The sequence below is a fragment of the Rhamphochromis sp. 'chilingali' genome (genome assembly GCF_963969265.1).
Source record: "Rhamphochromis sp. 'chilingali' genome assembly, chromosome: 20".
Classification (NCBI taxonomy): Eukaryota; Metazoa; Chordata; class Actinopteri; order Cichliformes; family Cichlidae; genus Rhamphochromis; species Rhamphochromis sp. 'chilingali'.
Genome location: NC_137947.1, coordinates 24,974,136 through 24,996,138, shown reverse-complemented (window position 1 = coordinate 24,996,138; position 22,003 = coordinate 24,974,136). Strand labels below are relative to the sequence as shown.

Below are 22,003 nucleotides of genomic sequence, written 5' to 3'. Positions count from 1 at the left end.
TTCGCGGCTAAAACACTGTTAAAAGTGTAGCTGGTGACAGAAAAACGGGGTATTTTAAAACTACACCACCACCATTGCTGCCTGTGATTTGATCTGCATTCTGGGATACCTGGCTGCCCCAAGTCTACACAAGCAATCGATTATCTAGGATCGACCTGTTTTGACTTACTTTGCACGGCAACCAATCAAATGTTAGAGAAGCTGCATGGGCAGCGTTAACCCCGCCCCCTGAGTTTGATGGGTGAGGCTGACAGATAAAATTATTTCATGACGAGAGCCAGGCGCCAGGACTGCCAAAATGAAATAAATAAATATATCATTAAATAATTAATTAAATGTGTCAATAATTAATTAAATGTGTCAATAATTAATTAAAATGTGAAATACATAAATAATTAATTAAATGTGTCAATAATTAATTAATTACATGTGTCATAACTATTTATTTAATTAATTAATTCCAATTTTAATTAATTATTGCCACATTTAATTAATTATTTAATGGTGTATTTAATTAATTCATTATGGCAGTCCTGGCGTTCCATACTTTACCTTCCACATTTAATTTTGTCTAATACTGGCTTCTGTAGCAATAATACGTTAGAATTTCTTCTGAAGACGCGGCCATTAGTTCAGTACATTGAAGTCGAGGTTTGAAGTTTGTTTATGGTGTCGGTTACGTCTTGGCTCTTGCCGGCCATGAAATAGAAGTTGATTTAAGGAAAAGCAGATGCTGGCTTCACGGTGCGGTTGAACGCTGGCAACGCGAGAGCGAAACACGTCCGTAGGTTTGGTTTATGATATGGCCGTGTTCCGGTGGTGCGGCCGTGAAGTGCAGTAGTGGTTGGTGCTAATTTTAGTACATTGAACAGAGGTTTGACGGTGGTTTGTGGCGTCAGTCGAGTTTTTTTTTAAGGGCTGCGGTCATAAAACAAAGTAAAATTTTACTTGCCAAGAAGTACATAGAGCAAAACCTGGTTTATGATGTCGGGTATAACTTCGGGGATGCAAGCATCACTTTTATGATGCGACTTTGCCCCGTTGTGGCGGTCATAAGCGCAGAGAAAGGGGTATTTTGGTCTATGGTGCAGTGTGCTTTAAGAAGATCTAATAGTTGAGCTCAGAGGTTTCTGTGTAAAATTCCCGCTGAGGAAAAGTGTTGTGGGTGAGTGTGAAAGCGCGCTCTGGGTGAGAGAGTGTGTGTGAAGCTGCGAGGCGCGCTCTGGGTGCTGTCTTGTGGGTAAAGCGCGCACTGAGTGAGAGTGTGAGTGAGGCGCGCTCTGAGTGTGTTTTTTGTGTGGAGTGTGAAGCGTGAACACAGTGACAGTGACGGTTGATGTGTTTGATTAGGAGGACATTAGAGCAAATACACATTTTAGGATCAAAGGTTGATGCCTAGTGTACCTGTGGAACATTTGCCTATGGAGTAGCGACCCTCCTGTCCGTGGACGCGTGGCCAGGACCGGCGTCGTCCGGGTGCTGAGGTGGTGACTTGGGGAGGTGAGGGCCCCCGCATAGCCACGGAAATAACACTGGAACGGCCGTGTAATCACGGGTTCACATTTATTCCGGACTAGAACAAGACACATTTTGCGAACAAACGTTGAGTCTAGATTAGTAAAGAAATATAAAAAGGTTGAATTCCTCGTTTCAGTGGTTGAAATTGTTGTGTGCCTGTCCCCTGACGAGTGTGAAATTAAAATAAAGAGGGAATTTGGAGCCACATAGAGATAGACGGGCATAATTGGGTGTATTACTCTGTGGTGTAATAAAAATAAAAAGGAGAGATAGTAAGAGGTGTGCAGTGGAGAATTATGGAGGAGTAGAGAGAGGAATGTGTTGGGAGACTGGCGTACAGTTTACGCTGTCAAGGTAGGCGTGTTGCCTGCTTATCGGTTTAAAAGTGATGAAAATGAAATTAAAATAAATCTCTTAGTGTGTTAATACAGGAAGCTGCGGACCTGGACCAACTGCCCCCACAAGCACAGCGGCCGAAGCAAAATTATAGGTAATGGGAACCACACCCAGCACGAATCAGCAGCTGTGAAAAAGACAACAGCGAGGAGAGAATTAGAGGAGAAATTAAGAGAAGTTTTAACACATAAAATTGGGGCCAACGGACTTGTGGAGGTTGGGAAGGGAGCATCACAACAAAAAGGTGAAACAAAAACACACAAGCAGAGAAATCTGAGAGAAAGGCTCCTTTTAAGGTAACGCCTAGTTTGAGAAAAGATAAAATTAACCTGCTTTTATACAAATGCACATACACGCAATGAAGAAACAGCTTACACTCATGAACACGTGAAGATTTTCCAGCAAGGTTAAAGAAAAATTAACATACTTAAATGATGAAGTCTATACATTACTGACAAAGAAACCCTCTGGGTTGCAGGACAACAATTTAACTAAAAGAAAAAAAAAAAAAAAGGAACACTGGTCTAACCAACCAGGCAAGACACAACAAATTTAGTGGTTAAAAGATTCAAATTGTGACATGTTTTCTGTTGATTGATTAATAAAAGTGATTACTGAATGAAAGAAAGTTCCTTTTTGGGCTTTTAAACATGATCTTAAGAATTTTAACATATACCGGTGTTGTCCTGTCAACTTGGTGGGTTAGGAGTTGATTATATCGGGAGACAAAAAACAAAAAAAGGGGGAGAGAAGGCTGACACAGGGCCTGGCCCCATTGTCTCCCCTCTGAATAACACAGCCAACACAACAACATTTTCCTGTTCGTTTGTTTTTGTTTTTTGTTTGTTTTTGTTTTGTTTTGTTTTTGTTTTTTCTATACATATTTAATTACAGGCTGCTTTGCCGGCCCTGAAAGCCGAGGCTGACTGGACTCCTGCTCTCCCCCATACGTGACACTGACCAAATGCTGCAACAGCTGGACCCACAACAACGACCTGAGAATGTCAACAGACCTGCAGGAATGTGATCTCATGCAGCCGAGACGGAGAGCACTAAACCTAAGGCCCGTTTCACTACACGGGGGAAAAATTCCCAGACTGCGTCAGCTGACAGAGCTGTGACGAGACGCCCGCCAAGCCCGAATGAAAAGTAAGGCCGAGCGAAAGAATGCTGACCTTGATAACTTTGCATTCACACTGTGCAGGACAGTGATGGACCAACACGGATGATCGGGTGGCGAAAAAGGGCGTGACCGAGACAGGAGGAGTAACTGAGGTCAGAAGGCACCTCAGAATGGACAAAAACACAGAAGAAGATGCAGGTTTCACCTGCGGTGAACATCGACACTGGAGAAAGGACTGCCCCAATTGGGGTCAGAACCAGGACGGACTGAATTTTGAGCAGCAGCAGCAGCAGCAATGGTCGCAAACAAACTGAAAAAGGAGGGGGGCAGGACCCCAGGGCATGCTTCAGGCCGTGGTTTACCCAGAACACCAGAACAGGAAAGTGATGAACACAAACACACACACACACACACACACACACACACACACACACACACACACACACACACACACACACACACACACACACACACGTCTCCAAACACACAGATTCAGAATGAAGTGAAATACACACATGAACACGTGCACTCGTTGAGTGAGTGAGAAATGACACACACACACATATACACACACACACACACACATACACACACACACATTGGAATGCTGATTCACTGAGAAGTGATCCACATACACACACACACACACACACACACGCTGATGCAATGAAGAATGCTTTGCTTATGCTGATATGCAAAATGCTGCACACAAACATCCCAATGCATAATTTTTATGAGGAGCCATTGATTACTTAGAATGTGTTATATGTCACCTAGAAGGCATTTATGTAGATTTCAGGAATAAGCTCTAAAACGGTTTGGTTATGAAAACAATGTCTGTGCGTGATGTCTGTTTATGGCTCAAGGCCTTGACTGAATTCTTTGCTGTGCTTCACACAGCCCTGATGAGGAACAGTGGCACAGAGTGAAAATGATGAATTAATAGTGTAAGTTTTAGGTCGGAGTACGGCATTTTCTGTGATTGAGTTTTAATTCAAGGAGGAACAAAAGGTGTTACGGCACCTGAGGTTCTCATTCCCACACAATATTGTCCCGGCAGGAAGCAAACTGTTCCTGTGAATTTCTGGTTGATTGTTTGGTTTTGTTTAGCGCTAGTTTGATGTTATCAGTGAGCTTTGGCTTGTGTTCTTTCTCGTAAGCGAGAGAGGGATAGTTTTATGCTTGGACATGTCTGCAACGGGCCCTAGTTTGTGTTATTTTAGTAGTATTTTGTTGGTTATGTCTGTTTTCGTTTTTGTTACAGTGCACTGGAGAAAAAACATCTGAGAGGTGTGATCCACCGGTGGTGATATGTTGATATTTTGTGAGTTTATGATTTAACAATCAGCTCTTTAAACCAGGCCTGAAAGATTGAAATTTAAAGCGCTATGAAATATTCTTACAAAAACAGTTGCAAAGTGTGCTTCTCCATGATTGTAATTGGCTTGGGAGAAATTCACTTATAGGGAACACTGAGAAGTTCTGAGTCTAAAAGGATTGCACCGAGTCAATCCGGCCCAAAAAACAACAAGGAATTGTTTTCCTTTAAAATGATGACGTCATCTTGCTGGTGATGGATGCTCGAATAGGTTGCGCGGGAGACTCCATTATCAGCAACATCTGGTATGAATGTGTATGGAGGTATGCATGTGAATGGACTGTGATGGACTGACGACTAAAAGTTTTGACTGACTTGATACTGAGACAATGACTGCACCCACTTTAGGATAAGTAAATGCCAATAAACAATTCATAAACAATTCACCCAGCCGACAAGAGAAGGGTGGATGCTTCGTTTTGTTTTGTTTTGTTTTTTCAGGAGCAGGAGGATAAGAGAGACTGGAGGAGGAGACTCTAGCTTCACATAAGTATGAACTGCAGACTTAACACTGTGGTTGCTGATTTTGAGTTACTGATGTTTGCATCAAGAAAACTGTGCTATATTAACTGTGTTTTGATTAAGGTATCATGTTATATTATTGGGAATGCCAAATGCTACAGTGGAGAAGACTTTTGATACCACTCATGACTGGAACATGTTATTATTAACCATAGCAGGGGAGATAGATAGACCACATTCCACACCCCCACCTTACAGAAAGCAGAGAAACAACTGCCGAGGTCATAACTTAGGCGCTGTAACAGAGAAAAAATGTGATGTTTTGGCTTTTACGACTAGCTGGGGGCCACTAGAGACTATAAAAAGCTGAGCAACCCGTCACCATTTTGAGACATGTGCCTGACCCTCTGGTAGCATCTCTCCCGTCCGGACGTTGTAATGCTCTGACTGTTGAATTGTATGGAAATAAATGATTGTTGATTGAGCATTGATACACCGAGTATTGTCCCTCCTTCAGCCCAAAGATTCAAAGAATTGGGAGAATTCAACATGGCTCAGAGATATCATCACAGCATGGTGAAACCTGTCCAAGTTCGAGATAAAAACCATCAAAGATTGCATTAAAACATAATCCAATCCCCAAAACCAAACATGTTTCACAGACTGCTGTATCGCGTGACTTTCTGTACATTTACTCAAATTAACTGTCATCACACAGAGGAGACACACTAGATTTACTACAATTTCAATATTAAAACATGAGATTTGTAACACTTGAACTTTAAACTTTTGCTTTGTGACACTGCAAATAAATTGATTTTTAGGGTCCAGTTAGCAAATCATTAAAATGGCATTTTCTCCAAACTCAATTATTGGTGAATAAAACAAGTTCTGTTTTGTTTCTGTGTAGAGAGGAATGAACATTACACTCCCCGTCCACATGCTCACATGTAACCACAGAATCAGATGATGTGTGGGAAGGATGTAACCTTCAAACACAGGTTTGTTGTTGAAATGAGGAGCAGCTGAGCTGTTTGTCTCCAGGCTTTGTTGTTTCCGACACAGAGAGCGAGAGAGAAAAGACAGACAACCGTACTCTCTGTGTGACAAGAAGCAGACAGTCATGAAGACAGACTTACAATACGGTGATGTCACAGAGCTGACAGGAACACAAACACAGGCTCGTGTCAGCAAAAAGCTGTGACGCTAAATATGAGGGGAACAAATGTTGTACTTGGAAGTTGTTGATGAGGTTAAGGTTTTGCATAATAATTTTTTTATGTCAACAATTTACCAATTTTACAGTTTTAACTAGATTTGTAAGAAAAATAATATAGATAGATAGATAGATAGATAGATAGATAGATAGATAGATAGATAGATAGATAGATAGATAGATAGATAGATAGATAGATAGATAGATAGATAGATAGATAGATAGATAGATAGATAGATAGATAGATAGAATCTTTTTTACAAATCAGGTTAAAACTGTAAAATTGGTAAATTGTTGACATAAAATAATTTATTATGCAAAACTTTAACCTCATCAACAACTGTTTAACTTCCAAGTACAACATTTGTTCACCTCATATTTACCATCATTATATTATATATATATTATACATAAATATATAAAGATCACTGTCCAGAAGAGCACAGTCCTAGGAACAGCAAAGATATTGGGACCCTCAAGCTCCCAGGCCTCACTGTTTTGTGAGCCAAAAAGCCCCTCAAGGGTTGGTTGAGACCAAAATGGAGCTAAAAATCAAGTGAATAAAAGATATACTGTAGCGTACTTTTAGGTTTAAAGCTTTTGCCCTCCCCCTAAGTGGTCTTTTAAAAAAGGAGTAGAAAAGACACTTTATTAGAACTGGCCTAGAGTGAGACCATATATTGCATGAGACTACAACACTACTTCCAGCACCTATATGCACCACAACAACTGGAATGTCCATTTCAGGCGTTCTCTGTTCAGTGCAGCTGTGTAAACTATCCTCATTAGCAACCAGTCACGCCTCCTTAAATCTAATGAGTTGGCTACAGTATGTGACTTTATGATGAACAAATGTCTCTCTCTCTCTCTCCTCCTGATCTTTCCCCTCCATCCTTCCACTCTCTGGAGACAAGGACCTTTTTGTACGAAAGCGAAATCATAGGACTCACATGCTTTGGACAAGAGAAAGTGAACGATCACAGCGAGAGATAGGGTTGCTCAGAAGAGAGGGAGGCAGAGAAGCAGAGTGAGGTCATTCAGAGCTGGAAAAGGGACTTCAGAACTGGACAGCTGTGAAGTACACTGTACCAGACTGGCCAGGATTATCTGAACATGGAGAGTGAGAAAACAGAAACAGAGGAGAAGACAGAAGGTAAAATGAGCATTTAAAAAACTTCTGAAGAGATGTTTCAGACAAGTATTTGCAGCTAATATGCATAATATTCAGTTTATTCTTACTTTCAAAAACCAAATGCTTAGTCTTTGTCTAGAAACTGCTACTTACAGCTTGTCAAAATTCAAGATATCCTCTTTATTATGTGTGTTTTCAGACCAGCAGGTTAATATACTAAATTTATGGGGACATATAAAAGAATAAGGAACGCTTAGTAAAGTTTTTCTTTTTCTTTTTTTTCTAATAAGACAGGGCAAAACCAAAAAGAATATTTTTGGCAGTTCAAAATGATTTTTTTCCTTGCATATATCAGATTTTCTTCTTTTTTTTCATCATTCCTTTACATTTCAATCAGTCCTGAAATATTTACTGGGCTGTGATACCAAAATTTGCATAACCAGCCACAAAGCTACTTTGCCTTTCTTGGACCAGCTGCATCTGCAAAGATGTATGATACAGGGATAAAAACCAATGAGCAGCAGTAGTGTTGTAAAACAAACCTTAAACATAAAGCCTGGTGAACACATATAAATAACATTATGATATTTTTGTAAAATTCTTAATTTTTAAGTATTTAATATGGGTATTAAACAGGGATTATTTAGTTATTTTAATTTATTTTAACAGTACATCAAGATTGTGACCTACAAAAATAATTTTAATTATCCTTCATTTAATTCAAGCAGGGTCAAGAACCTTAGAAGGGTTTACCTAAATGGGATGTGGATGATTTTAATGTTATCAATTACTCCTGCTTGTTTCCTGTTTTCACAAGCCAAAATGTCTGCTGTTTCACATCAACGCTAAAGTACACCAAACGCAGCTTTGACCTTTTTGTCCTGATTGTTGGTTACCAGCTGAACGCAAGCTGTGATTTAGGTTTGTTTGGAGAACAAAGCCAGCGTGTATGAGATGAACTAAACATGCAGTCCAATGCTATACCAAAAATATGTCTCACTATCCAGACAGTTGTTGCTACTTGTTACCAAATGAGACATACAGTGCAGAAGCAACATCAAAATGTCACAAAATCCTTTTGGTTTCCTGATGGCAATAAATTTAAATATTTTTTGCATCTTCTGTTGAGGTCACTGTGGGACAGATGTTGATGTAACATGTTGACGTCAACTTTTTTGGCCTGAAACAGCTGAAGCCAAAAGCACAAACTCAAAATGCCAGAGGAAATTTGACAGAGAGTCTTCATTGTGGGACACATTCCTTGTTTTGCTCTTTCACGGACGAGAAGTGTTACTCATATTGTGCTCATGCTCCTCATCATTTATGCATGATGATATATGTAAAACGTGTTTCGTATGACCCCGTGCAGTTTTGACAGTAGCCTCGACCTGTGACATTTTCGCAACAGACACAAGCATTGTACTTTTCTATAACCATCAACTGTGCCCAAATGCATGAAATATTTGCCATGAACCACACTGCAATGTTTTTGTTTTTTTACCTTTAACATAGGAAATGCAGACACGCTGAACGGTGAATAATATAAATTCACACACTAAGTCTGAAGCTGCCGTGATGCTGAAAGCAATTTGCAGCAATGTGGTGATCACCAAGCGACTACAGATGAAAAGATGCTGGTGATGTGAAGTGAACATGGCTCGTGATAGACTTCAAGACCAGCAATGTGACTACCAATGAGAGTGAGGAATACTATTGATTGACATATGGCATGGTAGTCAAGCTCTTAAGCTGTGTCCACGCTGGAAGCAATTTGCTTGTCGTGCATTGCTTTACAGTCGACCGTGTGCAGAGGTTTCAGATTACCCGTTACCTAGGTAACCTTCTAATATATTTACTACCACATTATGTCAATCAAGGGTATCCTGTTCTCTTATTGGTAGTAATTCGCTTGCCTTGAACAGAGCCCTTGAGTAAGTGAATGCTATTAGAAAAAAGGTCCATTGGAGTGAATGGACCTTGTTGAATCCCGCCCACTTTGCATCACCAGCAGTTACTTTCCCTGTAATTGGTTGAAGTTGCCACATGTGGATACAACTTTAGGTTACACTGGGGTTGATGAAAAGAGTTTAATGCAGACATTAATGACTTTAATCACACGACAGAGAAAGCTCACGGCGCAGGCTTTTTTAAACTTTATTTGAGTGGGTTGAAATTCATTTGACGTTTACAGTTTGTTGAAATTACATGATCACAATTCTCTGTAATTCAGAGCATTTAACAGTTACGCCGAATTTTATGATTCAAGACAAAACATGAAACTCACTGAACTTTTTGGAGTCAGATAATATGAGGAGCAACTTTTCTTGTATATAAAAATATATTAAAAGTTTGTTATTTTATAGAATATCATCTGTGTAATTTATATTTATTCTACTTTAATTTTTGAGATGCATGAACCAAACCTGTTTTCTGTGGTCTTTTGTCCTGAATAAGTGTGATAAATAATCTGTTAGCGATGCCAATTATCGATGATGTAACAAGTAGAAATTCTTTGAACTTAATCTTTTTTTTTTCTTTGAACTTAATCTTACATGATGTGTTAAATGTCTGAGAAAGAAAAGGTAAATAAACTGTTAATTTACATGTGGTGGGAAAAAAGGGGTTTTCTTGTGGCAACCTCTTTCATGCCTTTTCCATACTTGCTTAACAAACAAACGCTTAACAGTGGATTTGTCTGTGGATTCAATCAACATTTTCACAGAAATTTAGCAGATGTTGTGTGGACACCACACTCAGCTTTTCATGTTTTCTCCTTAGATACAGAGGGAAATGTTGAAGAAGCTAGCCAGGGGATTTCTCAGGTAATCAAGAACTTTTAAACACTTCACACTTCATATTTATTTGTTTATGCCTCATAATGGGTGAGCTAAAAAAAAAAACATGAATAATCCCAGCTTTATTATCAAATCAGAACAAGCTCATTTAGACAAGTTACCAATAAATTACATAATATTTGGTTTGTGACTTAAATTGTCTATTAACAACCGAGCCTTTCTGTCACTATTTATCAGAAGACGCAACAAGATGTTTCTTTAAATAGTAAAACTTTTATATTTTATTTTTTTTTACATTTTTAATACATTTTGTGTTGGTGACTTTGAGCAAACGCTGTGCTCTTTCTAGAGTAGATTTTGCTCAAGATATCAACATAACCAGTGCTGGCATTTAGACTCACTGTGCCTCACACTTTTTAAATTTAAGAATATTTGATTGGTTTTATTTTATGATGAAGTGAAACAAAGAGCAAGAAGAGTGAGTTATCCAATGTTGGACTCTGCAGACAAATAACCCAAATCAGAAGACAGCATATTGCCCGAGATAGTGAAGCATTTTCATCACAATGAGTATGGACTACCAAAAGTGAACAGAGCACACAAGAAAAATGCTGTTTACAAAGTTTTAAAATAAAGTTTCGGCTCTTTTAAATTTGCACCAGGTCTCATCACATTTTAACAAAAGCTCTTATTTACTCACAGAGGATGTGAAATACTTTATGAAAAATTTATAGTACAGGACTCACTTGTACAGTATAAGAATTCAGTCTCCAAATTGAGTTCACTTTAGCACATCATGCTCTCTTAAGTATTATTTAAATAACACTCTTATTCAGATTAACTAAACTCAATATTGGCAGCTGATACGAGTAAATACTAAGATCTATGCATTGCAGTAGATGCAGATGCTTCTATGAATCATTATTTAGCCACTCCTTAGAGCTGTAGCCTCCAGGTGTATAGACGCATAGTCAGCTATTACACAGGAATAAGAGCAATAAGGCAAACAGGACAGATGGTCTATTGAGTTTCCTGCTTGATGCCTTTCACATGACCAAGAGAAAAAGAAAAGCAAGAGAGCGATGGAAAGATAGGACAAGAGAGAGCTGCAAAACCCATGTAATGTTCCCATGAGCTGATTCAATTATGCCCGTTAAGTAAATTCAATCAGCTATGCATGAGAAAACTGAGAATGGAAGAGCAGAGAAAAAACAAAGCAAGATAAAGATTTCTCTATGTATGGAATGTAATCAGGGAAAGGTTAACATAATGATAAGGGTTTAAAAGACAGCACAAAACAAGTCAAAACGCACCAAAAGCACAAAGAATCAAGTGTAACAAAGTTGTAACAAAGTTGGAGCAAAGCACACTGGTGAAAACATTACATGTTAAACTGCTCCTTGTGATGTAGCTGTGGGGTCTGGTGGTTGAGCTGCGCGAGGGGCTCCAGGCGGCGCTGGGGGAGCTGTGCGAGCTGCGTCAAAAGGACCACGGTTTGGAAGAGAAGCTGCAGGCCCATCAGACTGATGTGGATGATAAGATAATGGGCCTCAAGAACACGCTCAACACATTTAAGGTGCTGGAGAAGCTAGACAGTAAAAACACACACATACACAGTCTACTCTTGGTGTGGCCTCTGAAACATAATTTAGAACATCTGACTTGGACTCTGTTGAACTGTAAACTAATTTAATTAGGCAGGAAGGCAACTCTTTCAGACTCTCACACTTCTTTTCAACAGGCAGTTCAACGTGGACTATGTTGCTAATATTTTTTTAATGTGCATGCATACGAGAAATTCTCTCTTTTGGATTTGAATCCCAAATTCTCCCCTTAAAATCTGACCCTGGTACTTCCCATTTCAGCATAGTGACTTTCCCAGTCTACCAAAGTAAAACTACTGGCACCTTTTAATCTTCTTGCAGGAGGAGCTGAATGTGGCGTTGTTCCACATCAGGGACATTTCCAGCAGACAAAGAGATGTTCAGAAGAGGATAGAACTGCTGCACTCAGAAAACAAAGATATGATGTCAGTTCCACACAGGTAGGGCTGCAACATTTTGAAAAAGGTGCTAGTTTTAATAAATGTACACGCATATAAAAATTATTCACAGTAATTATTCAATCATCCCACTCAGCTCCCTAATGGTGACCCAAAAAGTTTAACTTTCATATGTAACTTTGTCAAATAAGCGCTCTTTTTAATTCTCCTTCACCTGTGCTGATCGGGCCACTAGCAGAAAGAGCTCCAAGGCTGATGTGCTGACAGCATCCAGTGATGAACACATCTGTGTGCCCAGCCAATCAGAGCTCAGTGGTATTCAGCACTTTTTCCCCAATATGCAGAGCAGCGGGTCACCGCCGAGGAGCACCACGTCGACTCAGAGTGAGTCTGTGTATTTCAACATTTACTATGCAAAGAGTGTAAGCGAGAAAATGACCGGCTCGTAGAGGCAGTTTGCTCATACTAGTGTTTGTGTGTTGCAGCCTCCACGTCTGAGCAGGACCAGCAAAGATCTTGTCCTGAGACCAATAGTCAGACTGAAATAAGTAAGAAATACACCTGTTTCTGCTGATAAACATACTACTGCGGGTAGTCCACATATCTATGCACGGACCCACTAAACCACAGTCTCTTTTTACATCCTGAATCATGCATTACTTGGTAGTCAGAGGAAGTTTAAAGGCAGAAGTAGGTGGATTTTACCACCTCCAGACAGAACTATGGGTAGGAGTTTCACCACTCTTTTTAATTTAAGCAAAACTCAATATATAAATATAATTGTTAAAATGGGATTTTAGTCAACATACATGACCATATAAAAAGGTGTTTTAACCAGCTTTTGCCTTATGTTTGATGGCAGGTTTTATAACAGGTGCATATTACAAAAAATATTATACACAGGTAGTAAAGGCCAGCCAGTAAGCCTGGCCCCCTTTGCAGTTGTCTGTCTTTTATGGTTATAGAATAATCCTCTTTATTCTCAGAGTTTAAAGTAGATTGTGTTCTGTATGTGCAGATAAAAGACAGAGAGCAGCCTTGGAGCTGCTGGAGTCTGAGAGAGTTTACGTGTCCCACCTTTCTCTGCTTCTGAAGGCAAACATCTCCTTTAACGGATCAGAAGCCCTCACTTCCAAAGACAAACGGTAAAGCCTGCTGACACCCTAAGATGGCTCGATTCAGACTGATAATTGAAGAAAAAGACATGTAAAGCAGTTTTTTGGAAAGAAGAAATGTCCCAGCCACCACTAACCCCTACCTGATACACACACAGAGACACACAAATCAACACTCGCAAGAATATATTCCTGATCTAATTTGAGTGCTTGCAGTGAAGGGTGAACAGGAAATAAACAAATTAAATAAAGGCACATTGTAAACACCAGAAAAGACACTCTGTTAAAGAGACTCCACACAGCTTGTTAATGCAATCACTGCTTAGCTTCAGCACACGTGCTCCCAATGACTGAAAGTGCCAGTGAAATGGTGCCATCGCTGAACTGGGTCAAATGTTATTTGTGAATGATTGTATTTGTTTTAAATTGCTTATCCTGCTGTCAGATGTCTGCCACACAAGATGGCACACTAATTGACACAAATGCAGGTTTTCTCACGTTTTGTAGGAATGTTGATGTTTATAACATCTGCTGCCTTTTGTTCTACTTTTAGTCCATTTCCCAGCTCTTTGAGGTTTCTGATCCAGCAGCACCTTGAGCTCCTTCATACTCTTCAAGAACGTGTGCTCAAATGCCAGTGGCAAGGCATCATGGGAGATATATTCATGAGGCTTACAAGTAAAGAGGTAAACACAGAATGAGAGCGCAAAACGAAATGTGGATATTGTCCTTTTTGATGTGAGCACCATCTACTGGTAAATAAAATGAAAGTCTTTGAATTCTTAACATCTTTTAAACCAGCAGGCAGTGAATGCTACATATGCACTCCCTCCATTTTTCTAATAAGGTGTTGATTCAATATCAGTTATCTGAATCTATCTTTCATGGACTTCCTTTTCAGCTTTCTTAGCCTGCGCAGTTTGTTTTTCTATGCTATGTTTGAAATAATATAAGAATCTTTTAAGTGTATTTAGGCATTTAGAATTGGTCAAGACCTGCAGAAGTTCAAAGAAAGCATCAGACTGGGAAAAAAGGTGATTTATGTGACTTTGTATATAGTATAGTTGTTGGTGCCAGACAGACTGGTCTGAGTATTTCACAAACTCCTGATCTGCTATGATTTTCCAACACAATCATCTCTAGGGTTTAGAGAAAATATCCAGTGAGCAGCAGTTCTCTGGGTGAAAATGCCGTGTTGATGTCAGAGGTCAGAGGAGAATGGCCAGACTGCTTTGAGTTGATAAGAAGGATATACTAACTTGTTACAATCAAGTTATGTGTCTCTGAATGCACAACATATCAAACTTTGAAACAGCAGATGAATATATAGTGGTGGTCTGTCGGTTGAGAATTGGAAAATAAGGCTACAATTCACATGAGAATACCAAAAATAGACAATAGAAGCCTGGAAAAACATTGCCTGGTGTGACGAGTGTCATGGCTGTGTGCCGGCAGGCAGGAAAAAGGACCCAATATGCAGACTCCTGGAGGAAGAACTTAAACTCAAAAGTCCACTGCTTTATTTCAGGCAAACGTCAAAAACAGAACAAAACTAGGAGGGCTGGAAACTGGGCTGGAAACTAAACACACAGGGCAGAATGAGGATACGACGTGACACTAAGCACGGGGAACACGGGGCTTAAATACAAAAGGCAGTAACACAAAAATGAGACACACAAGGCGAGCACGGCTGGGAGCAATCAAACCTGACGAGACTGAGGGACACAAAAGAGAATACAATGACCTGAGACACTGACCTTCAAAATAAAACAGGAAACAGACTGGCAGAGAACTAAACCCATACTAAACACTAGAAATCAAACCACAAATAAATTATACAATAATAATACACAAAACGCTGGCTCACTGACCCAGGATCGTCACAGTGAGTCTCAATTGCTGCTGTTTCATTTGGATGCAGGATCAGAATTTTTGGTGAACAATATATATACATGGATCCATCCTTCCTTGTATCAACTGTTGAGGCTGTTGGTAGTCTGGTAATAGTGTGGGGGATATTTGCTTGGCATGCCTTGGGCGATTTAGTACCAGCTGAGAATTGTTGCTGACCATGTCCACCCTTTTATAACCAATGTACCATCTTCTGATGGCTGCTTTTAGCAGGATAACGCTCCATCCAGTTTACATTATAGATGAGAAGCTGACAAATTTGCAGTAACTGTGAGATGCTGTCATGTCAATACAGACCGAAACATCTGATAAATGGCTCCAGCACCTTGTTGAATATATTCAATGAAGAACTGTTTACACTAATCTGACAGTGAAGGTTGGAGGTGTAAAATGTGTGATGATGGGTTATAAACACATTCAAATTCATATATGCAAAGTGCTTATGTCTTTAGTCTCTTAACTTGTGACTGTAGCTTTCAGTCATAAAACGATCCAATCATATGGTTTCCAACCTTCAATGAGCACAAGGTCCCCTTCTTGGCAGGTCTATCCCAATCGTTCTCCTGGCTTCCAGCTCACACCGATTCTAGAGCAAGATGCTCCCCCCCCCCCACCACCACCACCACCAACCTGTGTGCTGCTATCATCCACTCTCTTCCTGCTACTTCCAGACCAATAACCATTCTCCAACAGCCCAAGCAGTGAAAACCTCTGCAACAATTTCAGCTGAGAACAGTCAGATCTGCCATCCTGCACTGTTAGCCCTGATCATGGTAATTAGTGGTTTTCCTCACAGAGGTTTCCTTGCATCCATCCTCCAGTGGGACTGGCAGTCCTATTAGGATCATCTTCTTTCCTTTGTCAGAATATTGTCAGGTGGAAGTATAGTTTATTCCCCAGGTTCACCCTCATATCCCATACCTGTGCAGTCTGCAGGAGGGTGCTGTTGATCTTCTTGGAGGAGAGTGTTTTTTCTCCCTGCTAGATGAACTGGATTTATGGGATGGGTGTCCCACGAGTCTGATGCTTTTTCAGTTCATCCTTCTCCAAGGTGTCTGCCAGTGCTCTAAAGACTTGGCTGTACTCCCAGCTGTAGCTTCCCTGTACAGTCTTGCATCCCCACGAGTGTGTCTCAGCATGACTCTCCTTCAGCACTCTGTCATCCCAATCTGTGCAGATTTGATAGTGCAGGGAAGTGTTTCGTGCACTAAATGGAGGTAGAGAGAAATGCAGAAGGTCTCCAGTGTATATAAAGAGCATGCAAACTCAGGCAGTATATCTCTCCTTCTTCCTCCAGAGTGATTTCTTGGATTTTTATGTGTCCTACCTGAAGGAGCTTCCAGACTGTCTGTCAGTTGTCAACATGCTGGCCACCAGCTCCATGAAGTCTTCGGCCTTGCTTGAGGTAACAGAAAAATGTGAAATATGACAGGTTTTGATATTAAATTTAAAAGCACAGAATGTAACATGACGGGGCAGAGCAGGGAAGACAGGATGAAAAAGAATACCAGCATACTTCTAAAAACAAAAAAAATCCGGAAACTTACAGCTCATATCACCAAAGAAACGCCAGCATATCTGTCGATTTCTGATTTAACTCTCAGATACTCTCAGAATTGCTTGAGTGGAGGTAACTTAAGTATCTGGAAACCCTGTCAAGTTTCATTTCAAGCCTTGTTTTATATAAAAGCTTCAGACAAATGACGAAATTCACAGTCCTTACACCTGCTGTGTTTTTCCCTTTGATGCTGATTGGTCCATCTGTGCTGCATTGTGCTTGACTGTGTGGTGCTGCTATCAGAGTGACATAACAGGTGATGAATCCAAACCCTCCCTCTACACTCTGCTGCTTCAGCCAGTTCAGAGGATCCCTGAGTACCTGCTGCTTTTACAGGTTGGATCAACACCACTGCCAGAATTGTCCTTATATGTTCATATCCTGCAACACACAAACTTGATACAAATATGATACTCTGAAACCATGCAGAAAAAGGTTATCAGTAAACAGAAACAGAAATAAAACGACAATTAACAACTCAGTATTATTACGACTGAAGATTAAATCTGATGTATGAATATTTAAATTGTCTATCTGTGTGTGTGTGTGTGTGTGTGTGTGTGTGTGTGTGTGTGTGTGTGTGTGTGTGTGTGTGTGTGTGTGTGTGTGTGTAGGGACTACTTAGGCAGACTGATGCAGAGCATCCAGACTACTATCTGCTGCTGGTGTGCATACAGCAGTTCAGGGCTTTTACTACACAGTACCACCACCTCCTCCAGCACAATCAGGAGCTTCTGCTGCTCAACCGCAAGGAGGTGAAGAGGTCAGGATTACCATCTTTCGAAAAATATCAACTTTAAAACAAACATTAAACAAAACATTTTCAGTGTGAAGGAGCTTAATGTTCTCTGTGCTGTGCACCTCTGCAGGTCTACCATGAAACAGCTGTTAAAGACAGTAGAGAGTGGGATTCAAGCCAGCAACACTGGCTCACCGTACCCTTGCAGCAGTGCAATGCTGTGAGTATTCAGTTTACCGGGCATTTAATGTAGTGTTTACATGACTCAGACATTTCTGTTAGACATTAATAAATGAATAAGAGTTAAAGCTAAGTAGATTATTCCTGGAAAGCAACAGACACACATAAATGCTTAATATTTGTTATTGCTTTCTCATTTAAAAAATATAGGTATAAAAGCAGTTACATACTCGCCATGTTTTCCTACCAGTCCAGTAACCTTTCAGTATTTCTTGATTTCTTCTGTAAAAAGCTGTCGGGTGCTGCTGTAAACAAAGTTTATTTCTTCGTTTCTTCACTGCAGGGAACATGCCAACCAGGTGAGGCGCAGAAAGCAGTGTCTCCTGGAACAGATTCAGTCGCACCGTTTCCAAGATTGGGACCGAGACCAAGAAACTGAAACTCATTGCTATGATGCAGAGTGGCCCTCCCGCCTCCCTTTCTTCAGCCATGAGCTGGACTCACGGAACCACAAACCAACAGGTCAGTAAAATAGTTCAATAAGAGGAGATCATTAGAAGGAACTGAGCGTGATTTAACGAAATAAAGAATTCCCAGCAGAATGGAAAAGGGCAGGACCCCCCCAGAGTGTAGATGCTGGCGGTAATGAAGATAAGTTGGGGGCTTTGGTGAGGTGGAAATGGGGAGGAGGTGGATTGCACAAAGGAGACTGCAAGAGAGACTGAAAGTTGAGCATTGCAATTTAAAGGCTGATTGAAGAAGAGAACAGAAAGATGATTGGACTAGAGCAATGATAGTGGCATGGAGTTTTACAGCGTGGGAAAGTGAATGTTTCAAGTTCAATTTGTTCTCTCCCAGCATTCAAATGCAGCCCTTTGGAGCAGGAATTAACACCTTTCCTTTTAGACATCCTCAGACAACACTTCATACTTCATCATGAACTTTTTTTAAAAGTGTAGCTTCAAAACGTGAGCACACAGGGCCACTACAAAGGATGTTTATCGCACAGGATGCTCTGGTGTCAGCATGCCAACCGACTGGCTTACCACTGTGCACATTTTGAATAAGAAGTACCAATTTCATCAAAAAACCGAGTCAAGTAAAATTAAAATCCAGGGCACAATTGAGTTAAACTCATCGGTATCTATCTGATGTCCCAGGTCAACTTTTACATTATATAGTTTTAAATCCATTGTTTGTGGCTTGATTGGGGCTTGATGGCTTGATGATTATTTTTTTTAACCACATCCTCTTTAAGAAAACCTAAATACAAAACCAAAGCAGTATTTGGGCATCTCCTATCACAGTATTTTATTCAGCGTCAGACAGATGATTCCCCAGAGTAATTTTATTTTTGGGACATGATGAAACTTCCCAAACTTCCCTTTTCCCCAACTTGTCATTTTGGTTCTTATTTTACATCAGTCAACAATTCAGTTTTTTGTTTGTTTGTTTTTTTGCTTTCAGGTCTTGGCAGCATCCCAGAAAGTGAGCCCTCTGAGAGGTCAATGTTGTGCCAGCATCATCTGCCTCCCAGACCTGCAGAGTTCCGCCAGGTTCAGCCGGGATCTGCTCTGGCAGATGCCCTCGGAGAGTTTCTCCTTCCTCCAGATCCCCCTGGGCTGGAGAACCTCTATGAAGAAGATGGAGGCTCTTTTCATGACACCTCTATGTTGGACCGCTGTTCTTCTGCCTCTTCTGATTCCTCCATTGACATTGCCTTTGTGAAGTGCCCAAAAGCCCCCCCAGCGTCACATCACGGAATAGCAACAAATGTGTCGACTACCCGCGATGTTTTTGGCAACATAGGAAGCCAAGGGAATGGTTATAGCAAACTGCCCAACCGTGGTTGTGTCTCTCCAGACGAAGCTGTTCTTATGCGTCGCAATCAGCATCGCCCCCTTCAGGCCAGCCAACGTAAGAGCAAGGTGAGTTTATTTGTAAGAGATATATAAAAATATTGAAGAATCATTTTTGTAGATGTTCATAATCGACATGTATGCCATCTCTGCTGTTAAGTCACTGAATGGGCTGCAAATGGAGAACACAGTGAGTGGTCTGGATAGTGGACCTCTATCAGACCATCTCCAAAGGGTGGGATTGGGCAGCCATGCCAAACTGGAGCGCCAGAGCAGTAAAGGCAGCAAAGGAAGTTCTACCCCCTCCCGTAAGGTCCAGACTCCCTTGGCGAACAGAGCGGACAATGACAAGCAGAGCCCTGATCTTCATGGACTGCTCAGCATAGTGGGTTTCAGCAAACATCTATTATTAAAGAACTATTATCATGTCTGTACAGGAATTGCCTGTTACATTTTAACATTAAAACCACAGAACCTGACAACATGAAATTCATATTTTTAGTATTATTTCTTAATTTTCTTGGTAAATACTGAAATATTGTTTTCAACCACATCAGGACACAGGAATCCAGTCATGGGGCGATGAGTCCAAGTGGAGGAGTGGGACGGAGGACAGTAACCACACCCCCTTCAGCGAGAGGAGTCGCAAAGACAAAGGAGGCTTTAGGAGCTCTTTCAAGAAACTGTTCAAGAAAAAGTAAGAAAGATAGTGTAGCATCATGGAGTTAGACACATGGCTGGCTTGGCACTGCAGTTTCTTTAACTTGAAGAAACAAAGATGCCAAAAAGAAGGCAAGATTGAAAGGAAAAACATGTATTCAATTTAAACCCTTTTCTTTCCTCCTAACAGAACTAGTGATGAGAAAAAGGAGAAAGGAGGTGAGAAGACACCAGAAAGTCAAAATAATGGTGAATATGAGTCACCGGGGAAAAACCCCAAACTGGTCCAGCTGGAGATGAACCGCGGCACAGCTGTATGAGCACTGCTCTGCAAACAGGCACTGTGACACATGAACAAAGATGCTGTATAATACATGCATGTACATCATACATATATACTAATGAGAGAAAATAGAGGCTGTTTTTCCTTTCTTTAAAACTTATAGACGCTGTATAAACACTGTACAGATATAAGCAACTGATTTATGTTTCAATTACAAAATCCTTCACACTGAGGGAAATATGATGCGGTTATACAGTAAACATTGAGCTCTTTTGCTAATATTCAGTGTTATTATGTTAAGCTGTAGAGCGAAAGACTAGCAAAAAGACAGGCAGTAAACAACATAAATTAAACAGGACTCCATGGTTAAAAACAATATAATTTTGTGTCAGTTAACATTAGATGTGTGATGAATGGTGCCCCACACTGTAAAAAGTCTCACTCCATTTCTTTCCTCTATAACATGTTCCTTTTTCTTTTCCACCCTGACAAAAACGTTGTATCGCACGTTTAAACAGTTTCACTCCAGCTCATCTTTCTTTCTTTCAGTCTTCTTAATGATTTTAAGCAATACCCAGAATTACATTGTTGCATATACTCAGGAGAACAAATACTAAGCAGGTAAAATCTGTGTATGTTTGTTCGTGATTAAACATTTTGCTGAAAGACAGTAATGTACATTTTTGTCATTGTGCTGATTATTTCTATGAATTGTTTTGTGAAGAAAGACGAATGTCAGAATTTTGAATAAAGGTCCAGACTGTATAATTTGTGGAATCTGGTTCTTTTCCCCTAATTTTTTAAGTACTAAGATTAAAACACTCAGTCTGAAAACAGAGTAATATCACTCCCAACTTTCTACAACAGTTGGACAATCTCAAACTACGAAGACAAACTTTGGTGACACTAAAAACTAAATACATCCCACGATTCACTGTTGCCACCTTTCCAGCAATAATTCTGAAACTTTATTCTTCAGCCATAATGTAGACGTTTTGCTGCTATGCTTGAGGTAACTGGGCCTCATTTACTAATTTACAGCTTGTATGCACAAACCTGCGTGTACAGGCCGCTTACAAAATAATTTCTTGGCACCATTTCGTAAATTTTTCTTTTACTGCAGTAAATGTCTTACACGATCCTTGCCCTCCACCCGTTTTCTCCTTGTCAGGTTGTTTTTCACATTAACCATTGAATATCAGACACTATTATTTAACTTCTACAGTCAGACTTTCTCCTTTTTTTTTTGTCTTAGAGATGCGAACTTCTCTTTTACAACTTCATCACCACGATAATATCAGTTGTACGGAGCTTGATCAAGCCTATATGTTACGAATGATTCTGACTTACTAACATAGGCATGGTGGTGACAACAAAATAGGCTGCCACACACTCTTCATAAATCCAAACTTGCATGCAAACTCATTTTTTGTGCAGGGTACGAATGTTTTCATGCAAATACTGTAGTAAATGAGGCCCAGTCTCCTGTTGCAGGGACCCAGTTTTTGTGCAAGCTTCACTTGTCTGCCTGACAATTGGGTGAGGTCTAGCATCCTTTATGACTTGTCACAGTATAAATGCCACAGGTGTTTCCAACATTAACAATGGCTGTTCTGCTGAGGGTTCCTGGAAAGCTGTAACATGCCACCCAGCCACATTTAACCCCGTCAGCCACA

General features: G+C 40.3%; 1 protein-coding gene across 7 annotated transcripts; it reads left to right on the top strand.

The window, feature by feature from the left end:
• Window positions 1–502: 502 nt before the first annotated feature.
• On the top strand, window positions 503–21,095 carry arhgef33 (Rho guanine nucleotide exchange factor (GEF) 33). Of its 7 annotated transcripts, none has more exons than XM_080869168.1 (19): window positions 503–4,905; window positions 5,788–5,878; window positions 7,003–7,246; window positions 10,004–10,047; window positions 11,432–11,596; window positions 11,946–12,064; window positions 12,261–12,406; window positions 12,508–12,570; window positions 13,041–13,167; window positions 13,691–13,823; window positions 16,346–16,453; window positions 16,850–16,942; window positions 17,221–17,369; window positions 17,476–17,565; window positions 17,869–18,047; window positions 18,993–19,453; window positions 19,545–19,769; window positions 19,942–20,081; window positions 20,235–21,095. In XM_080869168.1, exons 3-19 carry the CDS (start codon window positions 7,207–7,209, stop codon window positions 20,362–20,364), a joined length of 2,412 nt encoding a protein of 803 aa, XP_080725294.1. In that variant the 5' UTR covers window positions 503–4,905; window positions 5,788–5,878; window positions 7,003–7,206; the 3' UTR covers window positions 20,365–21,095. The 7 variants fall into 7 exon arrangements, with proteins under 7 accessions (XP_080725294.1, XP_080725292.1, XP_080725289.1 ...); XM_080869166.1 differs by having other exon boundaries at window positions 504–4,905; window positions 7,008–7,246; window positions 12,258–12,406; XM_080869163.1 differs by having other exon boundaries at window positions 504–4,905; window positions 12,258–12,406.
• The last annotated feature ends 908 nt before the right edge of the window (window positions 21,096–22,003 follow it).

Coding starts and splice junctions, on each gene's coding strand:
- arhgef33 (XM_080869167.1), top strand. CDS start 7,207: ATGGAGAGTGAGAAAACAGAAACAGAGGAGAAGACAGAAG. Junction 12,407..12,507: donor GAGCACCACGTCGACTCAGA/GTGAGTCTGTGT, acceptor TGTGTGTTGCAG/CCTCCACGTCTGAGCAGGAC. Junction 16,943..17,220: donor AGTACCTGCTGCTTTTACAG/GTTGGATCAACA, acceptor GTGTGTGTGTAG/GGACTACTTAGGCAGACTGA.